The 26,850-nt window shown below is 39.2% G+C and overlaps 1 protein-coding gene across 3 annotated transcripts; it reads right to left on the bottom strand.

Moving 5' to 3' along the window:
* Positions 1-171: 171 nt before the first annotated feature.
* On the bottom strand, positions 172-24,909 carry LOC119726142. 3 transcript variants are annotated; one of them, XM_038197757.1, is made up of 4 exons: positions 24,874-24,909; positions 1,955-2,035; positions 720-806; positions 172-337 (listed from the first exon to the last, which is right to left on the bottom strand). In XM_038197757.1, exons 1-4 carry the CDS (start codon positions 24,889-24,891, stop codon positions 212-214), a joined length of 312 nt encoding a protein of 103 aa, XP_038053685.1. In that variant the 5' UTR covers positions 24,892-24,909; the 3' UTR covers positions 172-211. The 3 variants fall into 3 exon arrangements, with proteins under 3 accessions (XP_038053685.1, XP_038053684.1, XP_038053686.1); XM_038197756.1 differs by lacking the exon at positions 24,874-24,909 and adding an exon at positions 11,946-12,081; XM_038197758.1 differs by lacking the exon at positions 24,874-24,909 and adding an exon at positions 11,857-12,081.
* Positions 24,910-26,850: the final 1,941 nt, after the last annotated feature.

Raw genomic sequence — 26,850 nt, forward strand, 5'->3', positions numbered from 1 at the left:
AACAAAAAAAATGGCTGTTTCACCAAGTTGCCGAAACAGCCAATAGTTTAGGAGTCATCAAATTTAGAAACTATCCAAACATTCCACTATATACAGTAAGCTGCATGAGATGCACAAAGCAATGGAAGTAAGGGCAACACTTCTAATTGATGAACTCAAAGTCTTCTAACCTGCAGTCCATCCAGCTTGCCCACCCAGCTGGTCTTCTTAGTCAGGTACCCTTCCCTCCAGGCTGGTTAGTGGGAACACTGTATGATCTAGGCACTAGACGCTCAGACGATGACAAAGCCTGATGCTTCGCAGCCTTTCGGCATGACTTGGCTGTTCTCCAGCTCAACTGATCACATCCAAAGCAAGACAGAGAACATTTATTTTGAGATGGAATTGGCGTTGGGGGAATAACATTTTGTTACATCTTTGGAGTACCACCAACCTATTTATTTTCCTGTAATATGTACATGAAACCTTAAAGGGAATATACAACAGTTGCAAACATCACAAACCCAAACCTACCAAATTATTATCAAATACCTTACTAGACTGACATTTTCAAGATGAGTGGTATTTTTTATTGATTATCAACACCGGTCGGCCGCCCAGCTTTGGGAAGAAAATTCCTTTTTTTTTCAAATACTGCCCCCAAGTAACCAATGAGAACTTTTTTGATTTTTAAAATGAGCCACATTGTTTAGGCCTGCACACTGAACGGCACTGTTTACCTGTGACTTGTTGTAGGTGTCATACAGTCCCAGCACCGCATCTCTGTTAAACCTTGTCCACGAGACACGGATCTCATGCACCACCAGCTTGTGAATGAAATCCAAAAATGACAGAGCAATATTAAAAAAAATAAAGAAACAGTAAGTTATTAACAAGGCTGTTGGCAGTGTGTTGAAAGTTTTGTGGAATTGAACTAAATACTCTATTAATTTTGCAGTTGTTTTATTTTGAAATATGGGGTGAAACAAAGAGGATTTATATTTTCTGTCATTTCATTTTATACTCTAATAGCAGGAGGTCATGGGTTCGAATCCAATTAAACCTGAGTAAACATGTGATTGTTTTTTTCCAGAGCACTCTCAGATAGCACAGTGCTTATGAAATATAACATTATTATAAAGAATAGTTGTGCCAGATAATGTTCTGGTGGAATTCTTGAAATGCTTCACATTAAAAAGGAAATTTATTGCATATTGTTCAGAGATGTCAGAAATCAAGGGGAACTACCCTGGTCAATACACTGTTTACTTTTGAAGAAAAAAAAATTTATATAGGAAGAAAAGAAAATGGGAACCAAAATATGCTGAATTACAGTCAATGTTGTAGTGAGTCCATCACAAGTCCATAGTTCTTTTAATAGCAATGTCAATAATGTTTGGAAGTTCCACAAGTGCAAATTCACTCCAAGATATTAATCATTGATTGTATCTCATCAAGTGCTATTCGTTTGTGTTATTTCTATTCTGCAACCACATGCCCTCTTTAAGCTCAGATCAGAGTAGTTCTGACCAAGATTCGATGGGTCATATAAGCCCAAGGCTTCAACTCGTTCCTCAATTACAAGCAAGATTACAAGCAAGATCACATGTCCTTTTATTAGTAAATCACAAGTCCCTTTACAAGTTCAGTCACAGGTAACAGGAGTTGAACAATAACAAAGGAATGCCAACACATTGTAAACACATTGCAATACCACACAATCATATGCGTACATATTATGTATGTTTTCTTTGAACTTACAATTCATACAATCATGTATCAAGCTATAGCATGGCGTTGATGATTTTTATTTCTGGTCTGTGAAGGGACGGAATGCCTGAGTTTGTTTTTCCAAAATATGAAAAAAGCCTGACTTCAGGCTATATCCTGAAAACTGGCATGAACACCCTGCCCATCTTGAGCAACCATATACAGATTTCAAATAGACTGACATCACATATTGATGTTGTGTTACCTGTTTATCAGTCTGTGATGTGTAGAGGTAGGCGTGGCTCTCCCCAATCTCAGCATTCATCTCAGCAATGGACCAATCAGCCTACGGAAGGCACAAAATATGAATGAATATTCAAATTAAGCGCTGCATGAATTTAATAATTGGGATGCATGTATATTACTGATAAAAGAGAAAGCTTTAAAAAGGTGAGTTTTGGAAATTTTGTAACGAAGCACTGATGCTAAATCACTGAAAGAAATAACAAATTTAGTTATGGCACTATGCAAGCGTAGTGCCATTGAGTGTAATGTAAAACACCAATTGCACACTCGCTAAAATGTGGATAAATATATAGAAAGTAAACAAAACACAACCAACCAAACAAAACTAGATTCCAAAACTTTTTACTGTCGGTTCATTTCATGTACCGCTTTCTTATTAGTTTACTTTTGTCTATACTACAGACTTGAGTTTCCTGAATTGCGACATATCAAAAGATATTTACAACAAATGTCATTTGCCATGAAATTCAGCTTGACCCTGTGGCTTCTTTATGTTTACTATTCTGATAAACCTGTCTGTCAAATTGTTAATATTAACAGCCTATAGACCTTTGGATCCGTTAGATGTAGAAAACAGTCGCATGCTGTGTTTGATTTTACTCGTACAGCACGTACCAAAGCGCTACATAAGTGGAATCCAAGGACTGCAAATAACTGAACTCAAAATCATGTTACATGGTCCGTGTTGATACAGAGGGGCGTATATGTACAGTACATCGCCATCTTTGTTCATTTCTACCATTGCCGTAAGTGACATCAGAATGGGCAGATAGTAGTGGCTCATTCATAGTACCTCCTGAAGGTAAGATTTTTATATAGTAGGTCTACCTACAAGCCCATCTATATATCTGATATAATTAAGTCACTAGCAACATATTATCTAGTGAAGTCCGTGTACATGTAAACTCAGTATTTGCCAATTACAAGTGTATACATATTTACTGGAAATTCAGGTGGATCCGTCAAACCTGTTAGAATACAGACATGTGGATTACATGAATCTCCTTGAATTCATGACAAAAATAAGTGACATGCATTGTTTGTACAAGTTTACATGTAGTCTTACACAACAAGTGTTTGACCTTTAAGAAGATTTGGCACAGGTATAGCTTAGCAAATCACAAAATAATAATAATAATAATTAAGCAACAAAAAATAGAAATGATTTGAAGGTAAGTCTTAAAAGAAAATGATAAATGAGTGCACTTCTCTTAAAGAAAAGTGAACTTTTTGGACAAGTCTATGATTGAAAATATGGGCCAGTTAAAGTACTTAAAATATTTTTTTTTCTTCGGTGCAGACAATATTTGGTTGCAGACTAATGCTCACCTCAACTCAAACCACCCAGCAGACCCAGGCAAGCTCAGAGGTGGAGTGATAAGACGACTGCACTAATAAACAGGAGGTAGTGGGTTCCAGTTCCACCTCAGTAACAGTAAGACCGCCCTTTTGTATACAATTCCCCGTTTAACACCAGCGTTTAGCCCCTCCCCTATATTTATAAAGGGTGCCTTTTTTTCAAAGTGCCCTTTTTTTGTGAGCGGCCTTTTACGAGGGCCCTTTTTTGAATTTCGCACGACGTCGGCAATTGTGCGACCCTGAAAAGTGCCACATATTGTCCACGATCGTCCAGGTTGAACAGCGCCCCAATAGGAAGTCGAGCCCCCCTAAATTATTTATTTGACAGAGGCCATTATTACGGGCAGGATGTGCAAGTGCTCTTTTTGTGAACTTTTTACAACACTGAGTATAGGCCTACAGTGTTTACGTCGGTGTGGGGCAAAACCCAGTCTTAGAAAAAAACACTTTTATTTTTAGTGAACTGTTTCATTCAGACCTGTAGCCATGTCCTCATACAGTTTAATGAAAAGTCATTCTTTGTCAGGTTAACTCAAAAACAATTTGTAAAACAAACTGTGCCGAGGTATTTTTCTGTCATTGAAAACCTTTTTTACTTGTGACCTACTTTTGCTTGACTTGTAATGAACTTTAATGCAACTTACATTTTAGGCGTAGAAAATGTCCCACGAAAATAAGCTCTTACATTAACAGGGTAACCCAATTATACATTTGTTACAACCATTTGCTATTTTCTTTGGGGAAAAAAACTAACTAACATCACGTTTGAAACAAGCATATAAAGTATGTGAATAAACCTTCAATTTTATGAATACTCTACATGACAAAAACAGTTTTCAACTTTACATCTAACTTATTTAAATCCAAATTATCATGTGAAGTTCAAATACATCTAATTCCAAAACCTTTTAATTAATGTGCTTCATTTGTAGGTTAAAAGTCCATCACATCACACCAATCCCAACAGTGAAGATGGCATCTAGAGTTACAGTGCAATCAGTGTTGGAGAAGATTAGTGTGGATCATCTGGAATGCTCCATCTGCACCAACCGTTTCAGGCAGCCCAAACTGCTGGACTGTTTGCATAGTTTTCGCCTGCAATGCCTCCATGACCTCAGACAAAGCCAAGATCCTCCTGTTACAAAGCTGACATGTCCTCTGTGCAGATGTGAAACCACGTTGAAAGGGTCTGGGGTTGCTGATCTCCCTAGTAACTTTGCATTCAGTGCCCTGGTGGAGGAAGTTACAATGCAGGAAAAGCTACTGGAAGGTCAAGGGTCAGAGATCAAATGTCAAAACTGTGATGAGGAGAATCAGGCTATTTCAAGATGCATGGACTGCGATAATTTCCTCTGTCAAGAATGTCAAAAGGCTCATGGGCGTATGACTGTCATGAAATCTCATAAAATCTACACCTTGGCTCAACTTCGATCAGGAGAGATTGTCTACAAGAGTAAACAAAGAGAAGAAGTTCCCAAATGCGTCAAGCATCCAGAGCAGAATCTCAATGTCTACTGCAACACCTGCGAGCAGTTGCTGTGTACATCATGCACTTTGTTGGAACATGGAAATCCAAAACACAGCCTCATTAGCTTACCCGAGGCTGCGAAAAAATGCAAAGATCAAGTTGCTGAGCTGGTGGCTGCAGTTGACAAGAAAATGTCAGCTGACAGTTCTGCCATAAAAGATACAAATGAGTCCCGCGAGACTTTAGATGTCACATATGCAACCACCAGAGACAGAATCTCCAAAAAAGCTGCCAAGGAAGTTGCCCGTATCAAGCAGCAGGAGCAAGAACTTCTACAAGACTTGGAAAAAAACTACAACTATCGAGTTAAGACGTTTGAGAAAGCAGAGGTCAACAACAGCAAAATGGTGGCCCAGGTACAGCACACTCTGGGGGTGGTGAACCGACTCATGACTCAAGAAAGGTATTGGGACATTCTCAGTCTTCGTCAGAATGTTGTGAGTAATCTTCAAGATCTGATGGGAGAAAAGCTCGAGACAGTGTCTGACAGACTGGCCATGCTGGACTTTAATGAAGCCGAGGAATGTTTCCTTGGGTGTTTGGTGCTGGATAACAAGCCAGAAATGGTTGTTAGTATGAGTAAAACAAAGAGGTGGAAACTGAGAATAGAAAAACCAAGGTTTAATTCAGAGGAATTCTTCAACATGTTCAATGGGGTATCTGGCGTTGCAGCTTTCTCAAACAATGAAATAGTTGTGGTAGACCAAAGGAGGGAAAAGTTGATTTCCTTCCCACTCGATGCCCCAAGCACACAGCAGGACATCCCATGTCTTGAACGTCCATGGCGCGTTGCAGTAAACAAGGACAATCAGCTCATTGTCTTGGATCGAGGCAATGTCAAGGTCCTGGATCAGAAATATCAGCTGCTCTGTCAGTTCAAACCTGGTGGAGGTGATTTAATGTGGCCAACTTGTCTTGCTGTTGACAACAAAAATCTGATAGCAGTGGGTATTCAGCGTGACAAAGTAGCCCTGCACAACCCAGATGGAAGTGTAATCAGAATACTGCCAGCACCAAAGCTGGAGGGGTCTATAGCCATCAGCAATCAGCGTGTCATCTACACCAGCTCAGAGGGGCTGCAAGCAGTGGACTACAATGGCACCCGCATTCCAGCTATTGACGACACTGACATTGGCAACCCATCACAAGTGTGTTGCGACAGCGAAGGCGGAATCTTTGTGGCTGTCACCAAGGACCTACACTCAAGTCGGGTTCACTATTACAGTCCAAAAGGCAAGTACCAGGGATGTGTGATCAAGAAATGCGAAACTCCAGATGGGATGATACTTACAAAAGACAATGACCTAATCATGTTTGGAGAGGACATTGTACAAATCTACTCCAGTGTCACCAAGACAAAACACAGTTTAACATTTTCAAAGGCGAATCCATCAAAACAATGTGTTGATTATTCAGAACCTCCATGTATATATAGATGCATATTTCGCACTGACATCCCTGATGATTGGGAAACATAAATGCTATAAGATAGTGTTGCGTTCCCGCAAATTGCGTAGTTTACTTCTTTCCCCACCAATCCATTCCACTCCATGCACAGCGTAATGCTTGCAGCGATCCTGTGTGCCCTCACACAGCGCGAAGTTTACAACGAAGTTTTAGACACACGTAGAAGTGTGCAGCACATTGTACAGTACGCTATTGTATAGCGCGCAATGCATGTAGCACTCACTGCTATTGAACATGTACCGTCATGGGACATGTACTTAGGACTTAGCCATTTTCCCTCCACCTTTCCCCGGAGTCGATGCGAATTCCCCTCACACACCTTACCTCGCATCCGACCCACATTGACACCAAGCATTTAGCGAATGTGGCTCGCTAAAACCTACCCGTGTATTCACCCCTAAGTGAACCCGTACACCCCAGCGAGTGTGTCCCGCTAACCCACTGGCCGAGACCTACGGTAGCTAGAGGTCAACGGTTACGTCCTTCATCTCATAGTTTTACTCCATAGCATTAGTGTGTAGATTCCTACCTAGTCTAGAGACTAAGTCTTGTACACAACCCTATGTACCAAGAAAATTATTCCCTGTCCCTTTTCCTTGAGGATCAGTTCCCCGTAAGGCACCCACGAGTGATCCTACGATCGCCCGCTAACCACTGCTCTCGGACTTTCTTCCAGTAGATTGTCTAAGTCAGTCGTGTACAAAACTCCCATAGAGAACTTTCCCCATGCCTTTGTACACGGATGCATTATTCATAACTACCAGAATACAATGCTCCCATTGGCTAAGACGCGCACCCAAAAGTGTATATAAAGCGCGCAGAATTGCATTAGATTGTTGATCTGGGCTCTGACCCCGACAGAGTTCCTGACATGTACACGTAGATTATCAAGCTGCCAGCTCGCTGGCCATAGACCCATGTCTGTACACAGATAATCATGTACGCCTTAACTCTACATTGTATATAGTGCGCCCTCTATTGACCTGAGATGTAAATAATCCCAAATAAAGTACTAGTGTGTGTGTAAGATATTTGTATCTGACTCCTTATATGATAATGTCTCTCACCCAAGAGAGACGTTACAATATTACAAACGAGAGGCAAAGTATTACCACAAGAGGCAATTTTCTCAGATTCATCTCAGCAAATACAAAGTCAATGCATGAGGTGTTTTCCAAGTATAAGATATAACCCTACTACTGTGTAATATGTAAACAATTTTCTTAAATTTTGTTATTCGATTCTTCAATTACATTGGGAAAATCGTTGAGTTTAAATTAATGCAACTTACTTTTGAATGAGAAAGATTTTGCACCTCCGCGTACACAAACCAGAATAAATACTCAAAAGCAACTGAATGAAATGTGTGTGATTTTGAACTAAAGCGAAAGTTGAATAGTAAGCTACATGCAATCCCTTGGTTGTCTCTTTCACAGTGCTTTCTGAGTGCCTCATCAAATTGATACTAGTTTCATTACATTGACAACCAAGTTGAAAATGAAAACCTTGTGCATTCTACTGCAATGATACATTGATGTTTGTTAATGTGGTTAGTATGATGGATGTACATTTGTAAATTGAATACTTGTAAACTCAAATATTTTGGGTTTTTTGCCTTTCTCAAATGTGATTTTTTTTTTTTAAATACTACGAAGAAGATGCATTTGGAAAATTTTATGAATTTGGTGTCTGCTTTTTCCTCTCCCTATGCATCTGGCATCTACGATTTTGTAAGTGAAGATGCACTCCTTTACTTGTGCACCCTTCCTTCAAGAATGCTTCTGTGAATCAAATGACCCACCCAACAAATATTATCAGTTTGAAGTCATTTTTAATGACATTTGAAAGGCAAACGATAATTTCGGAGGTTACAGGAACAGGAAAAATGTCAGACTTTGACCCTAAATGTATAGAATAACCTACTTGTGAGAGGTTCCGTATCAGTACAATAATAGTTTAGTTTATTCCATAAATGATTGAGGCTTTTGCTTCTTTGAATAAGTATTGGTTTGCTACATGCTGATAGACCAAGAAGTCTAAATGAAGCAATGAGCATTTGCTTTAATTAGAGAATATCTCTCCAAGAGAACGCAGCTTCCATGACAACAATGGCACTTCAGCCAAGATCCAAAGTCTGTTATTTACCAATCAGCATCTCACATACGTTTCAGCAGCATTTTCCACTGGGCCTGTTACAACTCTGCTCCTAGGGTTATTTGCATACATAATGAGGGCTGCCTGTTTTACACCAATGATGCGACTCAAAAAGATATATTTGTATTTTATTATTTATAGACCACTTAATTTGGAAGCCGTTGTTATTGTATCACTAGTTAGTTCATTCACTGTATATTTTGTCGAAGACATTTTCAAAAACGTTTTCTGAGAACATAGCAACAGTGATTTCATGAAACAACCATCTTTTCTCAGATGTCGTTTGTTTATATTTAGGACCATTTTTGTTTTCGACAAAACATAACATCAGTGGTTTCCCCAACACTTATAATTGTACATAATGGTAGAGGGGATTATCAAGTAATCAGATTTGTGAACACATTTTCTCTTGATTTTTTATCTCCTGATTGACCGCATTTGAATATTGTCCAAATGCTCTCAAAAAATATTGAGAATGTAACTATGATCTTAGAAAATTAGTCAGGCTTGTTGAGGTCTAGTACCACATATCGCGAGCAAAAAAATTCAAACACTACAACAATGTTTACTCAGCATTGAAAATTTGTCTTTTTTATCAGAACAAAAAAATGTAGCAAAAGGAAATCTTTTTATGTGTTAAAGATAAAGGTTTTATGTTGAGTATTTTGTTGTCCTGTGAAAACTTCAAATGTTTAGAAATCCTAAGCGAAAAAGTGACACACGAATGATCAAAATTTGTTGGCACCTTAGCAACCACTTTACAAGGGAAAAATCAGAGCATGGAATTGTTTATTTCCAAACTGAATGTCTAGCAATAGCATTGTTAGGGCATGCTTATACAAAAAATATTGAAAGCAAATATTTCTTTAAATTATGGGCGTAAAGACAGTTAAACTTGACATCTAAAAGTAGAGGAACTGATATCATATGGTTGCCGAGGGTGCAGTCAAGAACCCACCACACCTATAGATAACTTATAAATATCGCACATTCTATGGGAATGAAATGTACGTGATCTGGAACTTTCTTAAGGTACCAGCAGCGATACTAGGGTTAAGCTTCTAGGGGGCACCTGGGGGTTGATGAATTTTTTTTGAAAGGGGGGGGGGGGCAAGGAAGGTAACATATAACATTTGTTGTGTGCAATTCAAGATTTCAAATGGAGTGGGGTGGGGGAGAGACACGTGGCCCATAGTTACTCCAATGAAAGGTATAAAGAAATTGTAACGTCACATCAAGAAGAATTGTAACGTCAACGTTGTAACGAAGAATTGTAACGTCACATCAAGTTTTAACAGTCCCTTACATATTTACAATTAAACTAGTTACTAACCAATAAAAGGTTTGAATGGAATCAACCCCCTTTAATTGCCTAATGTTGCAGTCCACTCTTTTCTGAATAAATTGAAATACAAAATGGTTTAGCAGGAATGAAGCCTTAACACTAGTCTGAGTATCACCCGTTGTATCACCCTCTCTGTCTCTGGTCCAATGTCTGACACCTCTAAGCACGCAAATTTTATGCGACCCTGCGTGCCAGCCAACCGGAAGTCAATATGAAGTCATTTCATTCCAAAATCTGAACTAAGCTGTTTATTGGTCAATTTTGACGCCATGTTTTTGTAATACAACACAGACATAGAGATCCAATAAAACCCGACATTGGCTTCCAAAACTGTTAGCATACGTGAACGCTCATTGTGGTTGAGACGTGGGTGAGACGTGAACATGCCAGAGGGCATTCTCATTACGCACGTTATTTAAAATATGATGTGATGATGATTCGAGATCACACTCGCGCATCACGTAACATATCATTACAGGCTATCATGACACAGCCTATTTTTGCTGACACAATTCACAATGTAAAAGCATAATGGATGTTGTCTCTAGGTTTCATTAGATGTACATGACAACAGGTTAACGAAGACCCGACATAGAAGGCGCCCGCTGAACGGTCTCAAGGTCAAGACACAGACTTGTTTTGCACAATAATCGCAGAATCTGCTCGCATTATAGTCGCATATCATGGACTCTTGCTGCATACGGGGATATTCCATAAGCCCAGTGCGGACAGCCTAGGACGTTTTCCTCTCGGTTACTTTTCCTGAGTCCAGCGGTTACTTTTACTGGCCAACTGCTGCCCAGGAAAACTTCCCACGCGCCCAGGAAAACTGACCAGGTCACTTTTCCCGAGACGATAAGTCCAGTGCGGACAGTGCGAGTCGGTAAAAGCGGCTCAGGAAAGCGTACATCCAGCCCAAGTGCCCTGTTATGCATACAGAGACCGCACGAACCTGCACGTGCAGTGGCCGAACATTTTGTAGAAACACGCTGCGGTGTATCATCAAGTCCGAGCGGTAAAATCTCGTTAAAATATATATTTCAACGGACAAATACATACACAGAGAAGAGAGATCACGTTCTGAGAATTAATTTGCGGAAATTCTCTTTCTCCACCAATGTATGTTATTTTCTACGATCCAAATTCATCCTGATACGCTACTGTAGTCATGCACGGAACATCATGGTCCGGTACCGTACGTAGGCCGTAGTCACTGGTTCCTGGCCCACATCATAGCTTCAATTCTGTAAGCATGCGATGGGAACCAACGAATACTGATGGTACTGCTGCCGCATGGAAAATCATACAGCGGCATGGCTTCGACAGCGGCATGGCTCAGAATTATAGGCCTTTTCGTCAAGATTTAGCGTGTCAAGATGAAATAATATCGTGTAAACGATTATGTTGTGCATGCAAATGGCGTGTGTAATATTACTGTGTGTATCGGCGGCTGAAAATGTGATCGGCAATTTGTTTTCTGTGTACGGTGAGTCATTATACTCACACTGCACAGACTAGTTACCGCATTTTCATAATTGGCCCCTGCGCGGCGCGGCGGGAACCAGTCGTCGCCGCATTGCGCTTATTACGCACGTGATTATAGACATCGAATTGCGAAGTAGTTGAATCGCGCAGCGAATTTGTAAAAATAACGGAGGAATTCTTTTGAAAAAATAGCGAATGTAAGTAAGAAAACAATAAATACAAGCATTTTTGATGCAAAAGGGTTGTTGAGAGGTATTTTGTGAAGACAGACAAGACATAAGGTTTTTATTTTTATTTATTCAATTTTTTTTTTTTTTTTTTTTTTTGAATTACCGATAAAATGTTTAGGGTCGCAGCCTAAAAATAGGGTTGGTCGGGTAACCGGAAGCAGAACTATTCTTTTTTTTGGCCTAACCTCACTTGAAATTCTATATACTACAGAAATTCATGCCATTTTGTGGAGACTTTTCAAGTTGTGAGTTCTTGCAATATTCACTGAACCAAAGTTTTACCCCAAAGTCACCTTGAATTCCTCCACAGGGTCTTGCTTGTCTATCTGTTTTTGCAGTGTGGTAATGGTGTTCAGTAGTGACTGACCCAATAAGCACCAACCTTAGCCGGTCTGGTGAGCGTCATGTGTCACATCTCGGGTGTAGCTGACCATGCAGTCTTGGTCCTTCTAGAGGGGATGTTGGTGTCGGACCCAAGGAGCTGGAATTATCATCATCACTTTTGGAGACATGGGCTTGACCTGGGGGAAAGGATAAAACATCACATTTTACTAATACAATACTGTACATAATGTTCATCCATGTTCATTTTTGTAAGCATTTATGCTGAGTGTTTACATGTTTAAACATTTAGCCAACATTACACAAAGGCTGCTGCTGACAATGCCAAGGACTCATTTTATAATTTATTATCTCCTGGATCAGAATCTCCTTGTCATTCCTCAGCAGAGTTGTAATGAGTCACTGTTTTTTGTGACTCAAGTCGAGTCAAGTCATTTTCAAGAAGTGAATCGACTGAGTCGAGTCGAGTCATTTTAAAGAAGTGACTTGAGTCCAGTCCAGTTATAGGTCCAAAAGGTTGAGTTGAGTCATTTAAAAAAAGTGAGTCGAGTTGAATTGAGTCATTAGGTCAAAAAGGTTCAAGTTGAATCGAGTCGAGTCAAGTCAAATACTTAGCCAATTTAGTCAAGTCAATTTGAGTCACGAATATCTGAACACTATTTAACAAAGAAAGACAAGAGAGAAAGTCATAACAGTCTTGAGAATTGAAACTTTGGTCCTTTCTGGTTTGATTTCGGGTCTAGAATATTTTTCGCTGATGGCTGACGTCAAAATCAAATTGCATTATTCAAAACTGTTTCTGATAAGATAAGAATGAAGTTTGCATGGTGAGGATAACAACAAGGTAATTTATGTAAAATTTCTATTTTAGGGCAGCTGCAACCCTCTTTTAAAAGGCTTTTATTTTGGATTAATTTTGTGCACAAATACACAATGCAAGGAGACTCCTTCCTAGCATTTACATTATTGTTCGCGATAGGGGCAGCTAGGAACCAGTTAAACATACGAGGAGCTAATCATGGTTTGATGGCAAATCATTCAAAATTTCTGGGGAAAATTTTCCAAAACTGAATGTTGGGGAGCAATTTTCTCCATTTGATGTATCATTTAGAGTAATTAAAAAAAATAAATTCCCAAAAAGTTTTGTTTCCTTGGTAAAATCTTTGATTTCAAGGTAAACTCGAAAAGAGCACTAATTTTAGTGATGAGTTTCACAAGATCACTTCCAGACCCTAATCTAAGACATGAGCTGAAAGTAGTTTGACAACAAAGTTGCAATTTTTAAGAAGAACTGTTTTCATGTCAAATCTGCACTTTTTTTGTAGAAACATTGTCTATTTTTTTGTGTTTCGAACTAGACAAGTGATGACATAAAGAAATATTCACATTAAAATAGCCCAACCAGCCTTAATATATATTTGAAGGATCCTTGCCCTGGGAATTTAAAAAAAATTTCTTTTCCTGACAAATCCCAATTTTGTCTATTGTATTCTTACTCCCACCCCCTCCCCTAAAAAAACCCAACCCTTTTATTTTCCATCTGCAACCCTCCTAGGAAAAGTTTTACTTTGGATTACTTTTGTAGCTCTCATAATAGAAAAATAAAATATACATTCTTCCATGCTCTCATGAACCCGAATCACTATTGGGTGACAAATGATTGAAAAATATAATATATAATTAATAATAATAACGTTTGTCAATTTTTGAGGGCAGTGCTTAATTCAAATGTAAACAAAACATTGCTGTATAGGAAAAAAAATTGAAAACATTTTTTTTCAGGCAGAAATTTGAAAATAACCAGGGCTGCTTAGTTCCAAAATAGCATTATTGACGTCTGATTCCATTGTTGTGGGCTGGGGCACCAGGGTCATGGAAACACTGACTGCTATTTATGCACAGAAACCTGCATTGATGTGTGCATCAATGTACGTACAGTATGTACAAGTGGACTCAGTCCAATAGCTTCTAAAAATAGAACTGGGAATTTACGCACTGTGTGCAATCACATCTAGGCATTCATGAACGTGTACAGTGTATTGTATACACATCAAACGGTGTAAACTGCCTACGTTGTGTGCCATCTTCCAGAAGGATAGTTTCAAATTTTCATTTTAAACTAACAAAAGACTTCAATTCAGGTAAGATACTTCATGTTGTACCGTTGTTGTACTCATATTACATGGCATTATTTGTCAAGAATCTTGGAATAATTGCCAGTACCGATATGTGCAGCATTGGTCTTACAAGAGGGAGTAGTCAATGCTCAAATACAATACTCTTGACAAAAATGTCCCTGTTTATAGTCTACTGGCTTGAGAGGACTAAACATATCCTTGATCCTACATTTGAACCTCAAATAAAAGTTTAACAGTTGAACAAAGAACTTGACCCTGTGGCTTCTTTCTGTTTACTATTCTGATAAACCTGTCTGTCAAATTGTTAACACTAACAGCCTATAGACCTTTGGATTCGTTAGATGTAGAAAACAGTCGCATGCTGTGTTTGATTTTACTCGTGCAGCACGTACCAAAGCGCTACATAAGTGGAATCCGGGACTGCAAATAACTGAACTCAACATCATGTGCCGTTTTGATACAGAGGGGTGTATACATACAGTAGATTGCCATCTTTGTTCATTTCAACCATTGCCGTAAGTGACATCAGAATGGGCAGATAGCAATGACTCATTTATTTGGTAAGATTTTTATTTAGTGGGTCTACCTATAAGTCTGTCTATACATTTGATATAAACAGCATCACATTATCTCATATGAAGTACATGTACATGTTAAAGGGAAAATACAACATTTGCAAACATCAAAAAATAAAACTACTTAATCATTTTGAAATACCTTGCTGGACTGTTAGTGAATGACAGTGTAAAGCATCCTGTAAAATCATGGCACCTGGTATACTGTCATTTTCAAGAAAAGTGGTATTTTTGTATCAATTTCCAACGCTGATCGGCCGATCAGCGTTGGAAACAACTGGCTTTTTTTCAAATACTGGCCCCAATTGACCATCACACTTGTTTGCAATCGATTACAAACCTATGAACGGGTACGAGCCAGCTAGACTGGTTCCCTGACCTTACAATTCCCCAATGTATGTTAAAGGCTCTGTTTCTTCTTATATGGAGTCAGGGAACCAGACTACAGGAAAATGATCGTTTTTCTTGGTTTTTATAGCATTTTCAAACACAAAACCTCAAAAAAGTCAGTGTGACTATATTTGCTATATATTTCCAACCCCCCAATTTCATCCATTTATGAAAATTACAGCAAAAGCAAATGATGTATATTCCCTTTAACTCAGCATTTGCCAATTACAAGTGTATACGTATTTACTGAAAATTCAGGTGGATCCATCAAACCTGTTAGAATACAGACATGTGGAATCCATGAATCTCCTTCTATTCATGACAGAAATAAGTGACATGCATTGTTTGTACTTACATGTAGTCTCTTACAAACAAGTGTTAGACCTTTAAGAAGATTTGGCACAGGTATAGCTGAGTAAATTACAAAAAAATAATAATATAACCAAAAATCAAAACGATGGAAGGCAAGTCTTTTTTTCTGAAGTTAGTGCACTTTTCTTACAGAAAAGTGGACTTTATTGACAAGTCTTCAATTGAAATATTGGCCAGTTTAAGTACTTGAAATATATATTTTTTTCCGGTGCAGGCAATATTGGGTTGCAGAAACTCCGACGATCATGAAGTGTAGGGCCCCTGTTTTGTTTTGATCAAATTAGAGTCAAGAATGTGTTATAGCTCAAAAATCACATTTACAATCAAAAGCAGTCTTTTCTCAATTCTAATGACACCCGTTTTTGCAATTTTGAACAGTTTCTTGGGGTAGAAATCATGATTTTCCTGCGTGGTTTGTGCCTTGCGATTCAGCGCGCCGTGCGTGCTCACGGTACATCGCGCGGTGATCGCCATCTTTATTTTTGGGGCGTGTGTTGTCGTGGCGCTGTCATCGTCATTTCACCCCCAAATTTCACTCAAAAAATCAAAATCCTGTCCTTTATCTATGACATTCCTGTTCATTGAGAAATGTCGCCAACTAGTTTGGTAGGTCCAATAATTTTAAAGTGGATTTTGTTCCCTTGCAGGAACCAGGCCCTACACTTTACGATCGCCGTAAATCCTGCCCACCTTGACTTAAACCACCCAACTGACCCAGGCAAGCTCAGAGGTGGAGTGATAAGACAACTGCACTACTAAACAGGGGGTACTGGGTTCGAGCCCCACCTGAGTAACAGTAAGACTTACCTTTCGTATACAAGTGCCCTTTTTACACCAGCATTTACCATCCCCCCCACCTATTTTTGTAAAAGATTTTTTTTTTAAATATGTGCCCTTTTTTTTAAACCAGTGCCCTTTTTGTTACCAGCAGCCTTTTACGAGTGCCCTTTTTGAAATTTCACGCAACCATCGGCGATTGTGCCGTCCTGACAATTGCCACATATTATCCATGATCGTCTGGTTTGAACAGTGCCCTCATAGGAAGATGGTACTAGCCCCCACTCCCTATTTTTAAATTTACCAAGTATTTACAGTGAGTGCTCTTTTCATGAACTTTTTACAACACCGAGTATACAGTGTTTATTAAAATTACGTCAGTGAGGGCAAAACCCAGTATTAGAAAAAATATTCTATTTTTTGTGAACTGTTTCATTCAGACCTGAAGCCGCATACTCATAAAGTCAATGAAATGTCATTCTTCGTCAGGTCAACTCACAAACTATTTATATTAAAAACTGTGGCAAAAGGCATTTTTTGTCAAAGTGGAAAACCTTTCACTTGTGACCTACTTTTGTTTGACTTGTTATGAATTTTATTATAATTTACCTTAGGGGCCATTCAGAATTTTCAATGTTTTAAAATTTCGACTTTTTTTCGAAATTATTTTGACCCATCCACCCACCCCTAAATTCGATTAATAAAAAACTGAACATGTGTTGTAGCCTACATGCACATGCACTTGCATGTACAGTGTACATATACTTGAACATGTACATGTATACCCATGTACATGTACATGTGTACCCATGTACATGTGTGTCTAGTTCAGTGACGGCGTGAAGTTGTCGGTCTTCCTCTTTTGCAGTGGTGGCCTTTAGTTTTCTTGTGTTTTACCAGCTGATATGCTGTTGGGGAAGACAGGTTGCAACTTGCAGTCTTGGAAGCCACAAAGATGACCGTGGTTTTGTCATTTTCTGGATTAGCCCCATAAATGTGGCCAATTTACTGGACTGCCTCCATAAATAAAGGTTACACTGCCACCATGTACAAAAACATGTGTCTATTTTTTCGTGAAATTTCCAGATTCGTTTGCACACATTTGCGTATCAAAATTTCAACATGAAATTTTACAAAAAATAGACATCTGAAAAAGGCAGCACTTTCTAATTAGCCTAAAAAGGGGGTGAGTATGCTCCTAAAGCAAAAATAAACTGCAAACTAAGCAGGGGCGGATCCAGGAATTTTTGCAGGGGGGGGGGTTTCATCAGCAAAAAAATCTGAAAATGTATACAGGTTTTTCTCCGGACACTTGGCCTCCGTATAATCAAAAACTGGTGGGGGGGCTGTTCAAATCCGACAATTATTAACACTAGATTACAGAATGGTGTACAGTATTTTGAACAGGCAGACATTATACCAGTATAATTTTTTTTTGACAGAGCTGGTGGGGGGGGGGGGGGAGGTTTAGACCCCCAAAACCCCCACTCTGGATCCGCGCCTACTAAGCCTAAATGTGAAAATCAAGATTTGACAAAGTTCGACATGTTTTTGTATATGGTGGCAGTGTGGCCTTTATTTACGGAGGCAGTTCAGTAAATTGGCCACATTTATGGAGCTATTTCTGGATGAGGTGGATGGCATGTGACATACGAGGTTGTGCCTGTCACGTGAGGTAGCTGAGAAAAACATTCCCTCGTACCCCCTGCCCTGTTTGCAGGGCGGGGGTACGAGCGAAAGAAAACATCAGGTTTGGGCAGTCATCACATCACAGGCTGCGGTCCTCGTAGTCTTGAAGTCCAGTGGTTGAATAGTCCAGTTTTTATAGCGATTGGTAATCGACACCTGCGGCGTGTTATAGAGCCAATCTAGTACACCTGGTACCCTGCTGCCTCTGCACGGCCTAACCACTAGAAACGCCTGGCATCCAAGTCTACTGAAAAAAAAACACCTCCCTCTCATGCCACAGTGGGTCTATATACACGTAAATGACGTACATGTACAGTACATACAGGGGACCAAATTGAAAAACAAGCATATAGCATGTGAATTAGACGTTCAATTTGTGTAAAAAATTTCAACTTTACATCTGACCTATTACAACCATATCATCATTTGAAGTTTGAATACATGTAATTCCACACCTTTTATTTGCAGGTTAAACGTCTATCCTATCACACAAAGCCCAACAGTGAGGATGGCATCTAATGTTACAGTGCATTCAGTGTTGGAGAAGATTAGTGTGGATCATCTGGAATGCTCCATCTGCACCAACCGTTTCAGGCAGCCCAAACTGCTGGACTGTTTGCATAGTTTTTGCCTCCAATGCCTCCAAGAGCTCAGACAGAGCCAAGATCCTAGTGGTACAAAGCTGACATGTCCTCTGTGCAGACGTGAAACCATGTTGAAAGGGTCTGGGGTTGCTGATCTCCCTAACAACTTTGCACTCAGTGCCCTGGTGGAGGAAGTTACAATGCAGGAAAAGCTACTGGAAGGTCAAGGGTCAGACATCAAATGTCAAAACTGTGATGAGGAGAATCAGGCTACTTCAAGATGCATGGACTGTCATAATTTCCTTTGTCAAGAATGTCAAAAGGCACATGAACGTATGACTTTCATGAAATCCCATAAAATCTACACACTGGCTCAACTTCGATCGGGAGAGATTGTCTACAAGAGTAAACTAAGAGAAGAAGTTCCCAAATGTGGCAAGCATCCAGATCAGAATCTCAATGTCTACTGTAATACATGTGAGGAAGTCATATGTCTCATGTGTACTGTTCTAGATCATGAAAAACCAAAACACTCTTGTATTGGCTTACCTGAGGCTTTTGAGAAATGTAAGAAAAAGGTAGAAGAACTTGTTGCAAAAGTTGGTAAAACCAAAACAGAACTGAACACCACCATAGAAAAGACTTGCATATCTCGCAAGAAACTCGACATCACGTTTGCAAAGACCAAAAAGAAAATCTCAGAAAAGGCTGACCAAGAGGTTGCCAAGATCCGACAGGAGGAGCAGAAACTGTTAACGGAGACTGACAGGATTTACCAAACAAGAGTCACAACATGTGAAGCTGCTCAAGCCAATAACAGCAAAGAGGTGACACAGACAGAGCACAAGCTAGAGGAGGTGAAACAACTCATGAATCAAGCAAGTTGCTATGAGATTCTTGAACTTCAGCAGAAGCTCTTGCATAACCTTAGTGAATTAACAGGGAAACAGCCACAGCAAGTTCCTGACAAGTTGAGCTTCATGGACTTTGAAGAAGGTGAGAGGTCACTTGGGAGACTCATTCTGGAGGAAGAGCCAAAGGCTGCAGCAAAGCAATCACCAAGACTTGCAAGATCATGTGTGAAGGAGAAATGGGAACTAAAGACCAATGTCAAGATCTTTGGATTAACAAATTCAACGATAACACATGTTGCAGCAATCTCTGACAATAAAATACTTGCACTAGCTAAAACATATTCATTGAAAGGAATGAGTGGTGTACTGTTTACAGCATCAATTCCCAATAGTCACCAGGAAATATTTTCTATCCCACAAAGGCTACAAATCAATGGCCTCACTAATGCTATAGAATGTACTGCAGTGAGCAAAGATGACAAGCTCCTTGTTGTAGATGGTCCAGATGTCAAGGTTTTGAAAAAGCAATATCAGCCCCTTCATCAGTTCACACCAGGTAGAGGGTCAGTCAGCCAACCAACATGCCATGAGTTCACACCAGGTAGAGGGTCCGTCAGCCAACCAACATACCGTGGGTTCAGGCGAGGTAGAGGGTCAGTCAGCCAACCAACATGCCGTGGGTTCAGGCGAGGTAGAGGGTCAGTCAGCCAACCAACATGCCATGAGTTCACACCTGGTAGAGGGTCAGTCACCCAACCAACATGCCATGGGTTCAGGCGAGGTAGAGGGTCAGTCAGCCAACCAACATGCCATGAGTTCACACCAGGTAGAGGGTCAGTCAGCCAACCAACATGCCTTGCAGTGGATGACAGCAATCTAATAGCAGTGGGTTATGAAGGCATGGATGATATATCTCTACACAACCCAGATGGATCCCTCATCAGGAGACTGCCTGCTCCGATGATCGATGATTATCTAACAATGTACAATCACTGCCTTCTCTACACAACACACCAAAACAAAAGGTTGGTATGTGTAGACTACTACGGTACCAGTGTATTCTCAGTAGACATGACCAGCAACATGCACGAGGAAGGGCACCCTACTGGTGTGTGCTGTGACAGTGATGGCAGCATCTATGTTGCTGTGGATAGACATCCAAAAGGCGATATTCTGCATTACAGTCCTGATGGCAAGTACATTGGATGTGCGATCAAGGGATGTGGTTCTCCACGTGGCATCACATTCACATCAGGTGGTGATCTGGTAGTGGCTGCAGATGAGTCTGTAAAGGTCTATCACCGAGTGTAAGGACAGATTAATTAAACTGGGCTATCCAGCGTATCCACCAACCACTAATTCCATCAGGCATTGAGCATTGTTATCACTGAAAAAGAACTTGAAAGTTCATTCCCTCGAATAACATTCTACGCACAGGGTTCGAAATTAGGGGTAGCCCGCAAGCCAAATGCTAGTCAAAACAGCGGCAGACTAGTCAAACTAGTCCTTGAGAAGCCCAGCTTGCGAGTCAAAAATTTATTGGGATACGGCAAAGATGAATGATGCAAAGAAATATATCATTAAATTCAGAAAGCAAACCTGTATCAATCTTCGTTAAATCAGTAGATCTGTATTAAAAACACTGACAAAATTGCCTCAGAATAGATGAGAAATGCGTTGGAGAGGGAAATTCAAGTCTGTTTTACATTGGGTACTTGGATGAGAATGAAAATGATAACAACGCGAAGATTTACCAACCTACATCAGATGGATTCTAGACTTATTCAGGCTCATTTGGATCAGATTTTAATACAGTTCTTATATTACAATCATTTTAGATTTGTTTGTAAATTAACCGTCCCAAAAGGCATTTTATTGTCTCCTATGTAAGTTTCAGTTTTTATCCAATGACTGCCACAATATTATTTCATAAATTTTCGTACTTCAACGAGTGATCGAGTTCCACGAGTCCACATGGAAGATTTCAGAGTTCAATTTTTGGCACGATATTTCTCTTTCACGTCATTCAATTTTTCAGGTTCCATAAAATATTGAGGGAGATTTTCTTAAGAAATCAATGTACCGAAACTAATTTCAAATACTCTGGCTTTTACACGTTAATTTTCCTTTTCGAGGGGCCCTGAAGCGCCACCAGACTCTATACAGGTTTTACATGTATGCACATTGTTGTTTATGAGACACTTTATAAAAGAAAACACATGCAGGGGAGTAAAAATGTCCGTGGGCTAGTTAAGAGTCTGTTTCAGTAGCCCGGCTGGCTAGTGAAACAAAAAGTAAGGGTCGAACCCTGTACACATACTGTATATTTGGTTTATTTCTAAGGTCTTTGGTCTCTGTATGTGTTGACTTTAATACCTCAACCACTTCCCCTTTGGAAAACCTTGGACTTTTAACACTCAACCCACTTCATATAAAATCCTAGATCTGGTAGTTCAATAATGAGAGCAAAGGAATGGCCCTTCACATTGTTAGCAAATAGGGCAGTGCACATTTTCAAAGTATTACAAACGAGAGGGAAGGTATTACCATGAGAGGGCAATTCAATTTTCTCAGATTCATCTCAGCAAATGCAAAGTCAATGCATGATGTGCTTTCCGAGTATGAGATATAACCCTACTTCTGCAAGAAATGTGAACATTTCCTTACATTTTGTTATCCAATTTTCAATTATTGGGAAAATTGGTGAGTTTAAATCAACGCAACTGTTTTTTGAATGAGAAAGATTTTGTACCTCTGTGTACACGAGTTAATTAAAAGTAGATACTCACAAGCAACTGGATGAAATATTTTGAACTAAAGCGAAAATAGATTATCATATGGAATCCATTGATTGTCTCTTTCACAGTGCTTTCTGAGTGCCTTATCAAATTAATATTAGTTTAATTACATTTACAACCAAGTTGAAATGAAAACCTTGTGCATTCTACTGCAATGATACATGGATGTTTGTAAATGTGGTTAGTATGATGGATGTACATTTGAAAACTGAAATCTTGTTTGTTTGCTTTTCTTAAAAGGAGTTTTTAAATACTGCATTAGAAGATGCATTTGGAACATTTTGTAAATTTGGGGTTCAATTTTTCTTGTTCCTATCAGTCTGGCATCCATGATTTTGAAATAGAAGATACTATGCACTTGTTTATGTGTGTACTCTTCCTCCAAGAATGCTTCTGTGAATCAAATGACCTACCCAACAAATATTAATTAGTTTGAAGTCATTTTTAGTACCACTTGAATGGCAAACGATAAATTTCGGAGATTGCAGGGACAGGAAAAATGTCTGACTTTGGACCCTAAATGTATAGAATGACCTACTTGTGAGAGGTTCCGTATCATTACAATAATAGTTTAGTTTATTCCATAAATGATTGAGGCTTTTTGCTTCTTTGAATAAGTATTGGCTTGCTACATGCTGATAGACCAAGTAGTCTGAATGAAGCAATGAGCATTTGCTTTAATTAGAGAATATCTCTCCAAGAGAACGCAGCTTCCATGACAACAATGGCATTTCAGCAAAGATCCAAAGTCTGTTATTTTACTAATCAGCATTTCACATACATTTCAGCTGCATTTTCCACTGGGAATGCGTGACCCTTAGTGTTATTTGCATACATAATGAGGGCTGCCTATTTTACATGCGACTCAAAAATATGTCTTTGTATTTTATCATTTATAGACCACTTAATTTGGAAGCCGTTGTTATTGTATCACTAGTTAGTTCATTCACTGTATATTTTGTCGAAATTTTTAAAAACGTTTTCTGAAAACATAGCTCAACAGTGATTTCATGAAACAACCATCTTTTCTCAAATGTTGTTTGCTTACATTTAGGGCCATTTTGTCTTCAACAAAAACATAATTTCAGATGTTTCCCCAACATTTATACTTGTACATATTGGAAGAGAGGATTATCAAGTAATCAGATTTGTGAACACATTTTCTCTTGATTTTTTTATCTCCTGATTGACCGCTTTATGCTCTCAAAATATATTGAGTATGTAACTATGATCTTAGAAAACTAGTCAGGTTTGTTGATATCTAGTACCACGTATTGCGAGCAAAAAAGAAACCCACTAAAACAATACTGTTTAGTCGGCTTTTAAAAGTGCTCATTTTTATCAAAACCAAAAAATGTAGCCAAAAGAAATCTATTGCATGTTAAAGATTGCCTCGTGGGGTTTCACGTTAAGTATTTTATTGCCAGTGAAAACTTCAAATGTCATGAACAAGCCAAACTCAGAATTTTTTTGGTACCTTAGCAACCGCTTGTGACAAGGGAAAAACCACCACTTGGAATTTTCTACCCGAAATGAATTTCTAACAATAGCATTTGTAGGGCATGCTTAATACAAACAAAATGTTTAAAGTAAAGATTTCTTTACATTACGCATGTCAAACAGTTAACAAGACACCTGACATCTAACAAGAGGAAGCCCCTGGATGCCAGGGCCGACATAGTATGGTTGCTGAGGGCGCAGTCAAGTTCCCACTGCAACTATAGATAAATCATGAATATCACACACTCTATGGGAGTGAAACATATGTGATCTGGAACTTTCTCAAGGTACCAGCAGCGATACTAGGGTTAAGCTTCTAGGGGGCACCTGGGGGTTCACCAATTTTTGGGGGGGCACTGAAGGTAACTAGTTTGTTGTTTGCAATTCAAGATTTCAATGGGGGGGGGGGGAGGGAGAGACACATGCCCCATAGTTACACCTTTAAAAGGTACACAGAAATATGGAATTCAAACATCATATCAGGTTTAACAGTCCCTTACATATTTACAATTAAAACTAGTTACGAACCAATAAAGGTTTGAATGGTATCAACCCCACTTAATTGCCTAATGTTGCAGTCCACTCTTTTCTTAATAAATTGAAATGCAAAATGGTTTAGTAGGAATGAAGCCTTAACACTAGTCTGAGTATCACCCATTGTATCACCCTCTCTGTTTCTGGCCCAACGTCTGATATATCTAAGCATGCAAATGTATGCGACCCCGTGCGCCAGCCAATTGGAGTTGACATGACATCATTTCATTCTCAAATCTGGACCTAGCTGTTCATTGGTCAATTTTGATGCCATATTTTTGTAATACAGCAACGGACATAGAGATCCAATAAAACCCGACATTGGGTTTTTATACTGTTAACATGCACAAGTGGGCATTCACATTACGCGGTTTATTTCAAATATTATGTGATAATCATTCGAAGTCACAGAACGTTTTGACAAAGGCTGTTTTTTTTTAACACAATTTATAACATAAAAGTATAGTCGTGTTATTAGATGTACATGACAAAACCAAAGACCCGATATAGAAGGTACCCACTGATGAATGGTCAGAATCTCGAGGTCAAGATGCAGTCTTGTTTTGCATAATAATCACCAAATCTCTCTTGCTGTGCAAGGAGATATTACATAAACTACCTTAGCACCTATTAATCCTACAATTTAGAACAATTCACAATGCAGTGTGAGTGTGCCGACAGGTGTTTGCCTCAAGAGGCCACTTTCCAACTTAACAGTCTTTTGAAAAGTATACTAACTTCTACAAAATGAACTTACCTGTACATGGAAGTACATTGGGGAATCTGTTCTTGTTTTTGCAGACAGGTTTCTTGGCTTCCTCACAGTTGACTGCCACTGACATTTCATTTAGCACCTGAAGTTTAAAGTAAACAAATTGACAACACATGTTACAATACTTTTCTCTTCCTAGCTCTGACTTCAATTACAATTAGCAATTGTTGACTAATGTGATGTGGGATCAGTGGTGTATCCAGAAGGGAGGGGGCAGGGGAGGGGATGGGGGGGGGCACCTTGTCCCCTGCCCCCTGCAGCTTTTTTGAAAGATATTTTTTCAGTAACTATTTCCATAAATGGTTAGAGAGTTCTGACACACACAAAAAAACCAAGCTCCTAAACCATTACAATGAGCCGTGAAAATTGGCATATATTTTCCAGTATGCATAATAATGGTCAGTTTTGAAGAGCGCCCCCCATTTGGAAAATGAGTACCAGCCCGACCCCCCCCCCCCCCTTTTGGATTTTACGGAAGCCAAGTGTTTGGGGATGTCTGCGTGCGGTTGCCCACTGACATCAAAAGCTGGATAGGCCACTGTGTGGGATAGGACGTTTTTAACGCCCAAGGGCTGCATTTTGCCTTGGGTGCTATGTACATGTATGGCCAACACATTACACACTGGGGCACAGGCTGCATTTTGCAGTCCATGTGCAGTACACGCATCACCCATAATGAACTCACTTTCGATGAGAGAAACCTTTAAAAGGATTATTTACATGTTTTTGTTTACTTTGCAAGGTCGACACCAAAAGAAACAACGCTTCTTTGGGAAAATCTGTTACTTTAAAACATTTTTTTAAACTTAAAACTAAAGTCATCACAAATATCTTATACTGCGATCCCATATCAAATGTCTGAATTGCAATTATTCATGCACTGTTTACAGTCTTCAAATAATCATGAAAATTCCTTTAGAAATGTGAAAATGAGTATCACGTGTATAAGATACCATACAATGTTGTAATTGGGTTTAAAGATTTCCAAATGGGACTGACAGGAATAACTAACTTGTAATGTTCTATGTTGTACTGTAATCTAGTGAGTGTCATGCAAAGATTTTTGCAAATTTTATATTCCCTTCATACAGATGTACAAACATGTACAGGTAGGCCTATAGTTCAACATATTACATGTGTGTTAAATTCATATTTCCGCTCCAGTGTAACACAGTGACTGGAACAGGCCCTTGCTAAATCTATTGTTACCAGAAACTGGGCCTTTGGAAGGCTTCAAAAAACAACAATACCTGTTGACTAGGCAACACGACAACAACTGTGACCTGTGATCCATTGCAGTCTGGTGTATTTATAAAATTGGGAATTTACAGGCAGTGAGCAATGCCACACCCTACAGACATTCAAGTCAATCCAGAGAGTGAGAATCTACCAAACAGTCCACCAGTTTCTTCATCAAACAGCCAAATTGATTGCAGAAATAACTTCTGACATCATTCAGGTATGTTTAGTTGAGAATAAGCTTGACAAATGTAACCACAATAGGCATAGGGATCTGTGCAGACATTAGACTACCAACTTCAGTTTCCTTCTCTGATGCACCATGATCAGTGTGTTTAACCAGTCTGAAGAAGGTCATGACTTCACCAAATGGGGAAAAATGAGTTAATGCATTCTATCAACTATCATTGGACTAGACGTTTTTGGGTGTTTTTTTTTTTCATGTATTAGAAAAGCTACACTTTCATTAAGGCCACACTCTTTTTCTTTTCTGCTGACTTTTTTATTTTGTATGCCAAATTGAAAAAGATCAAATTGAAATGTTTAGCCACTTTTTAATTTTATATTTTCTCCGTGCTTGTGATTATTGCAGTGGCAGTGTTGGAACAAATAAAAGCATGAAATTTACCGTATCACAACACAGCCAGAGAAGTGTCAGTTTCTCTGGCCATACATCGCCTGGGTTTTGTTGAGATACGGCAAACGCATGGGCAATGCCCATGG

This window comes from Patiria miniata, unplaced genomic scaffold (assembly GCF_015706575.1).
Source record: "Patiria miniata isolate m_02_andy unplaced genomic scaffold, ASM1570657v1 HiC_scaffold_2, whole genome shotgun sequence".
Classification (NCBI taxonomy): domain Eukaryota; kingdom Metazoa; phylum Echinodermata; class Asteroidea; order Valvatida; family Asterinidae; genus Patiria; species Patiria miniata.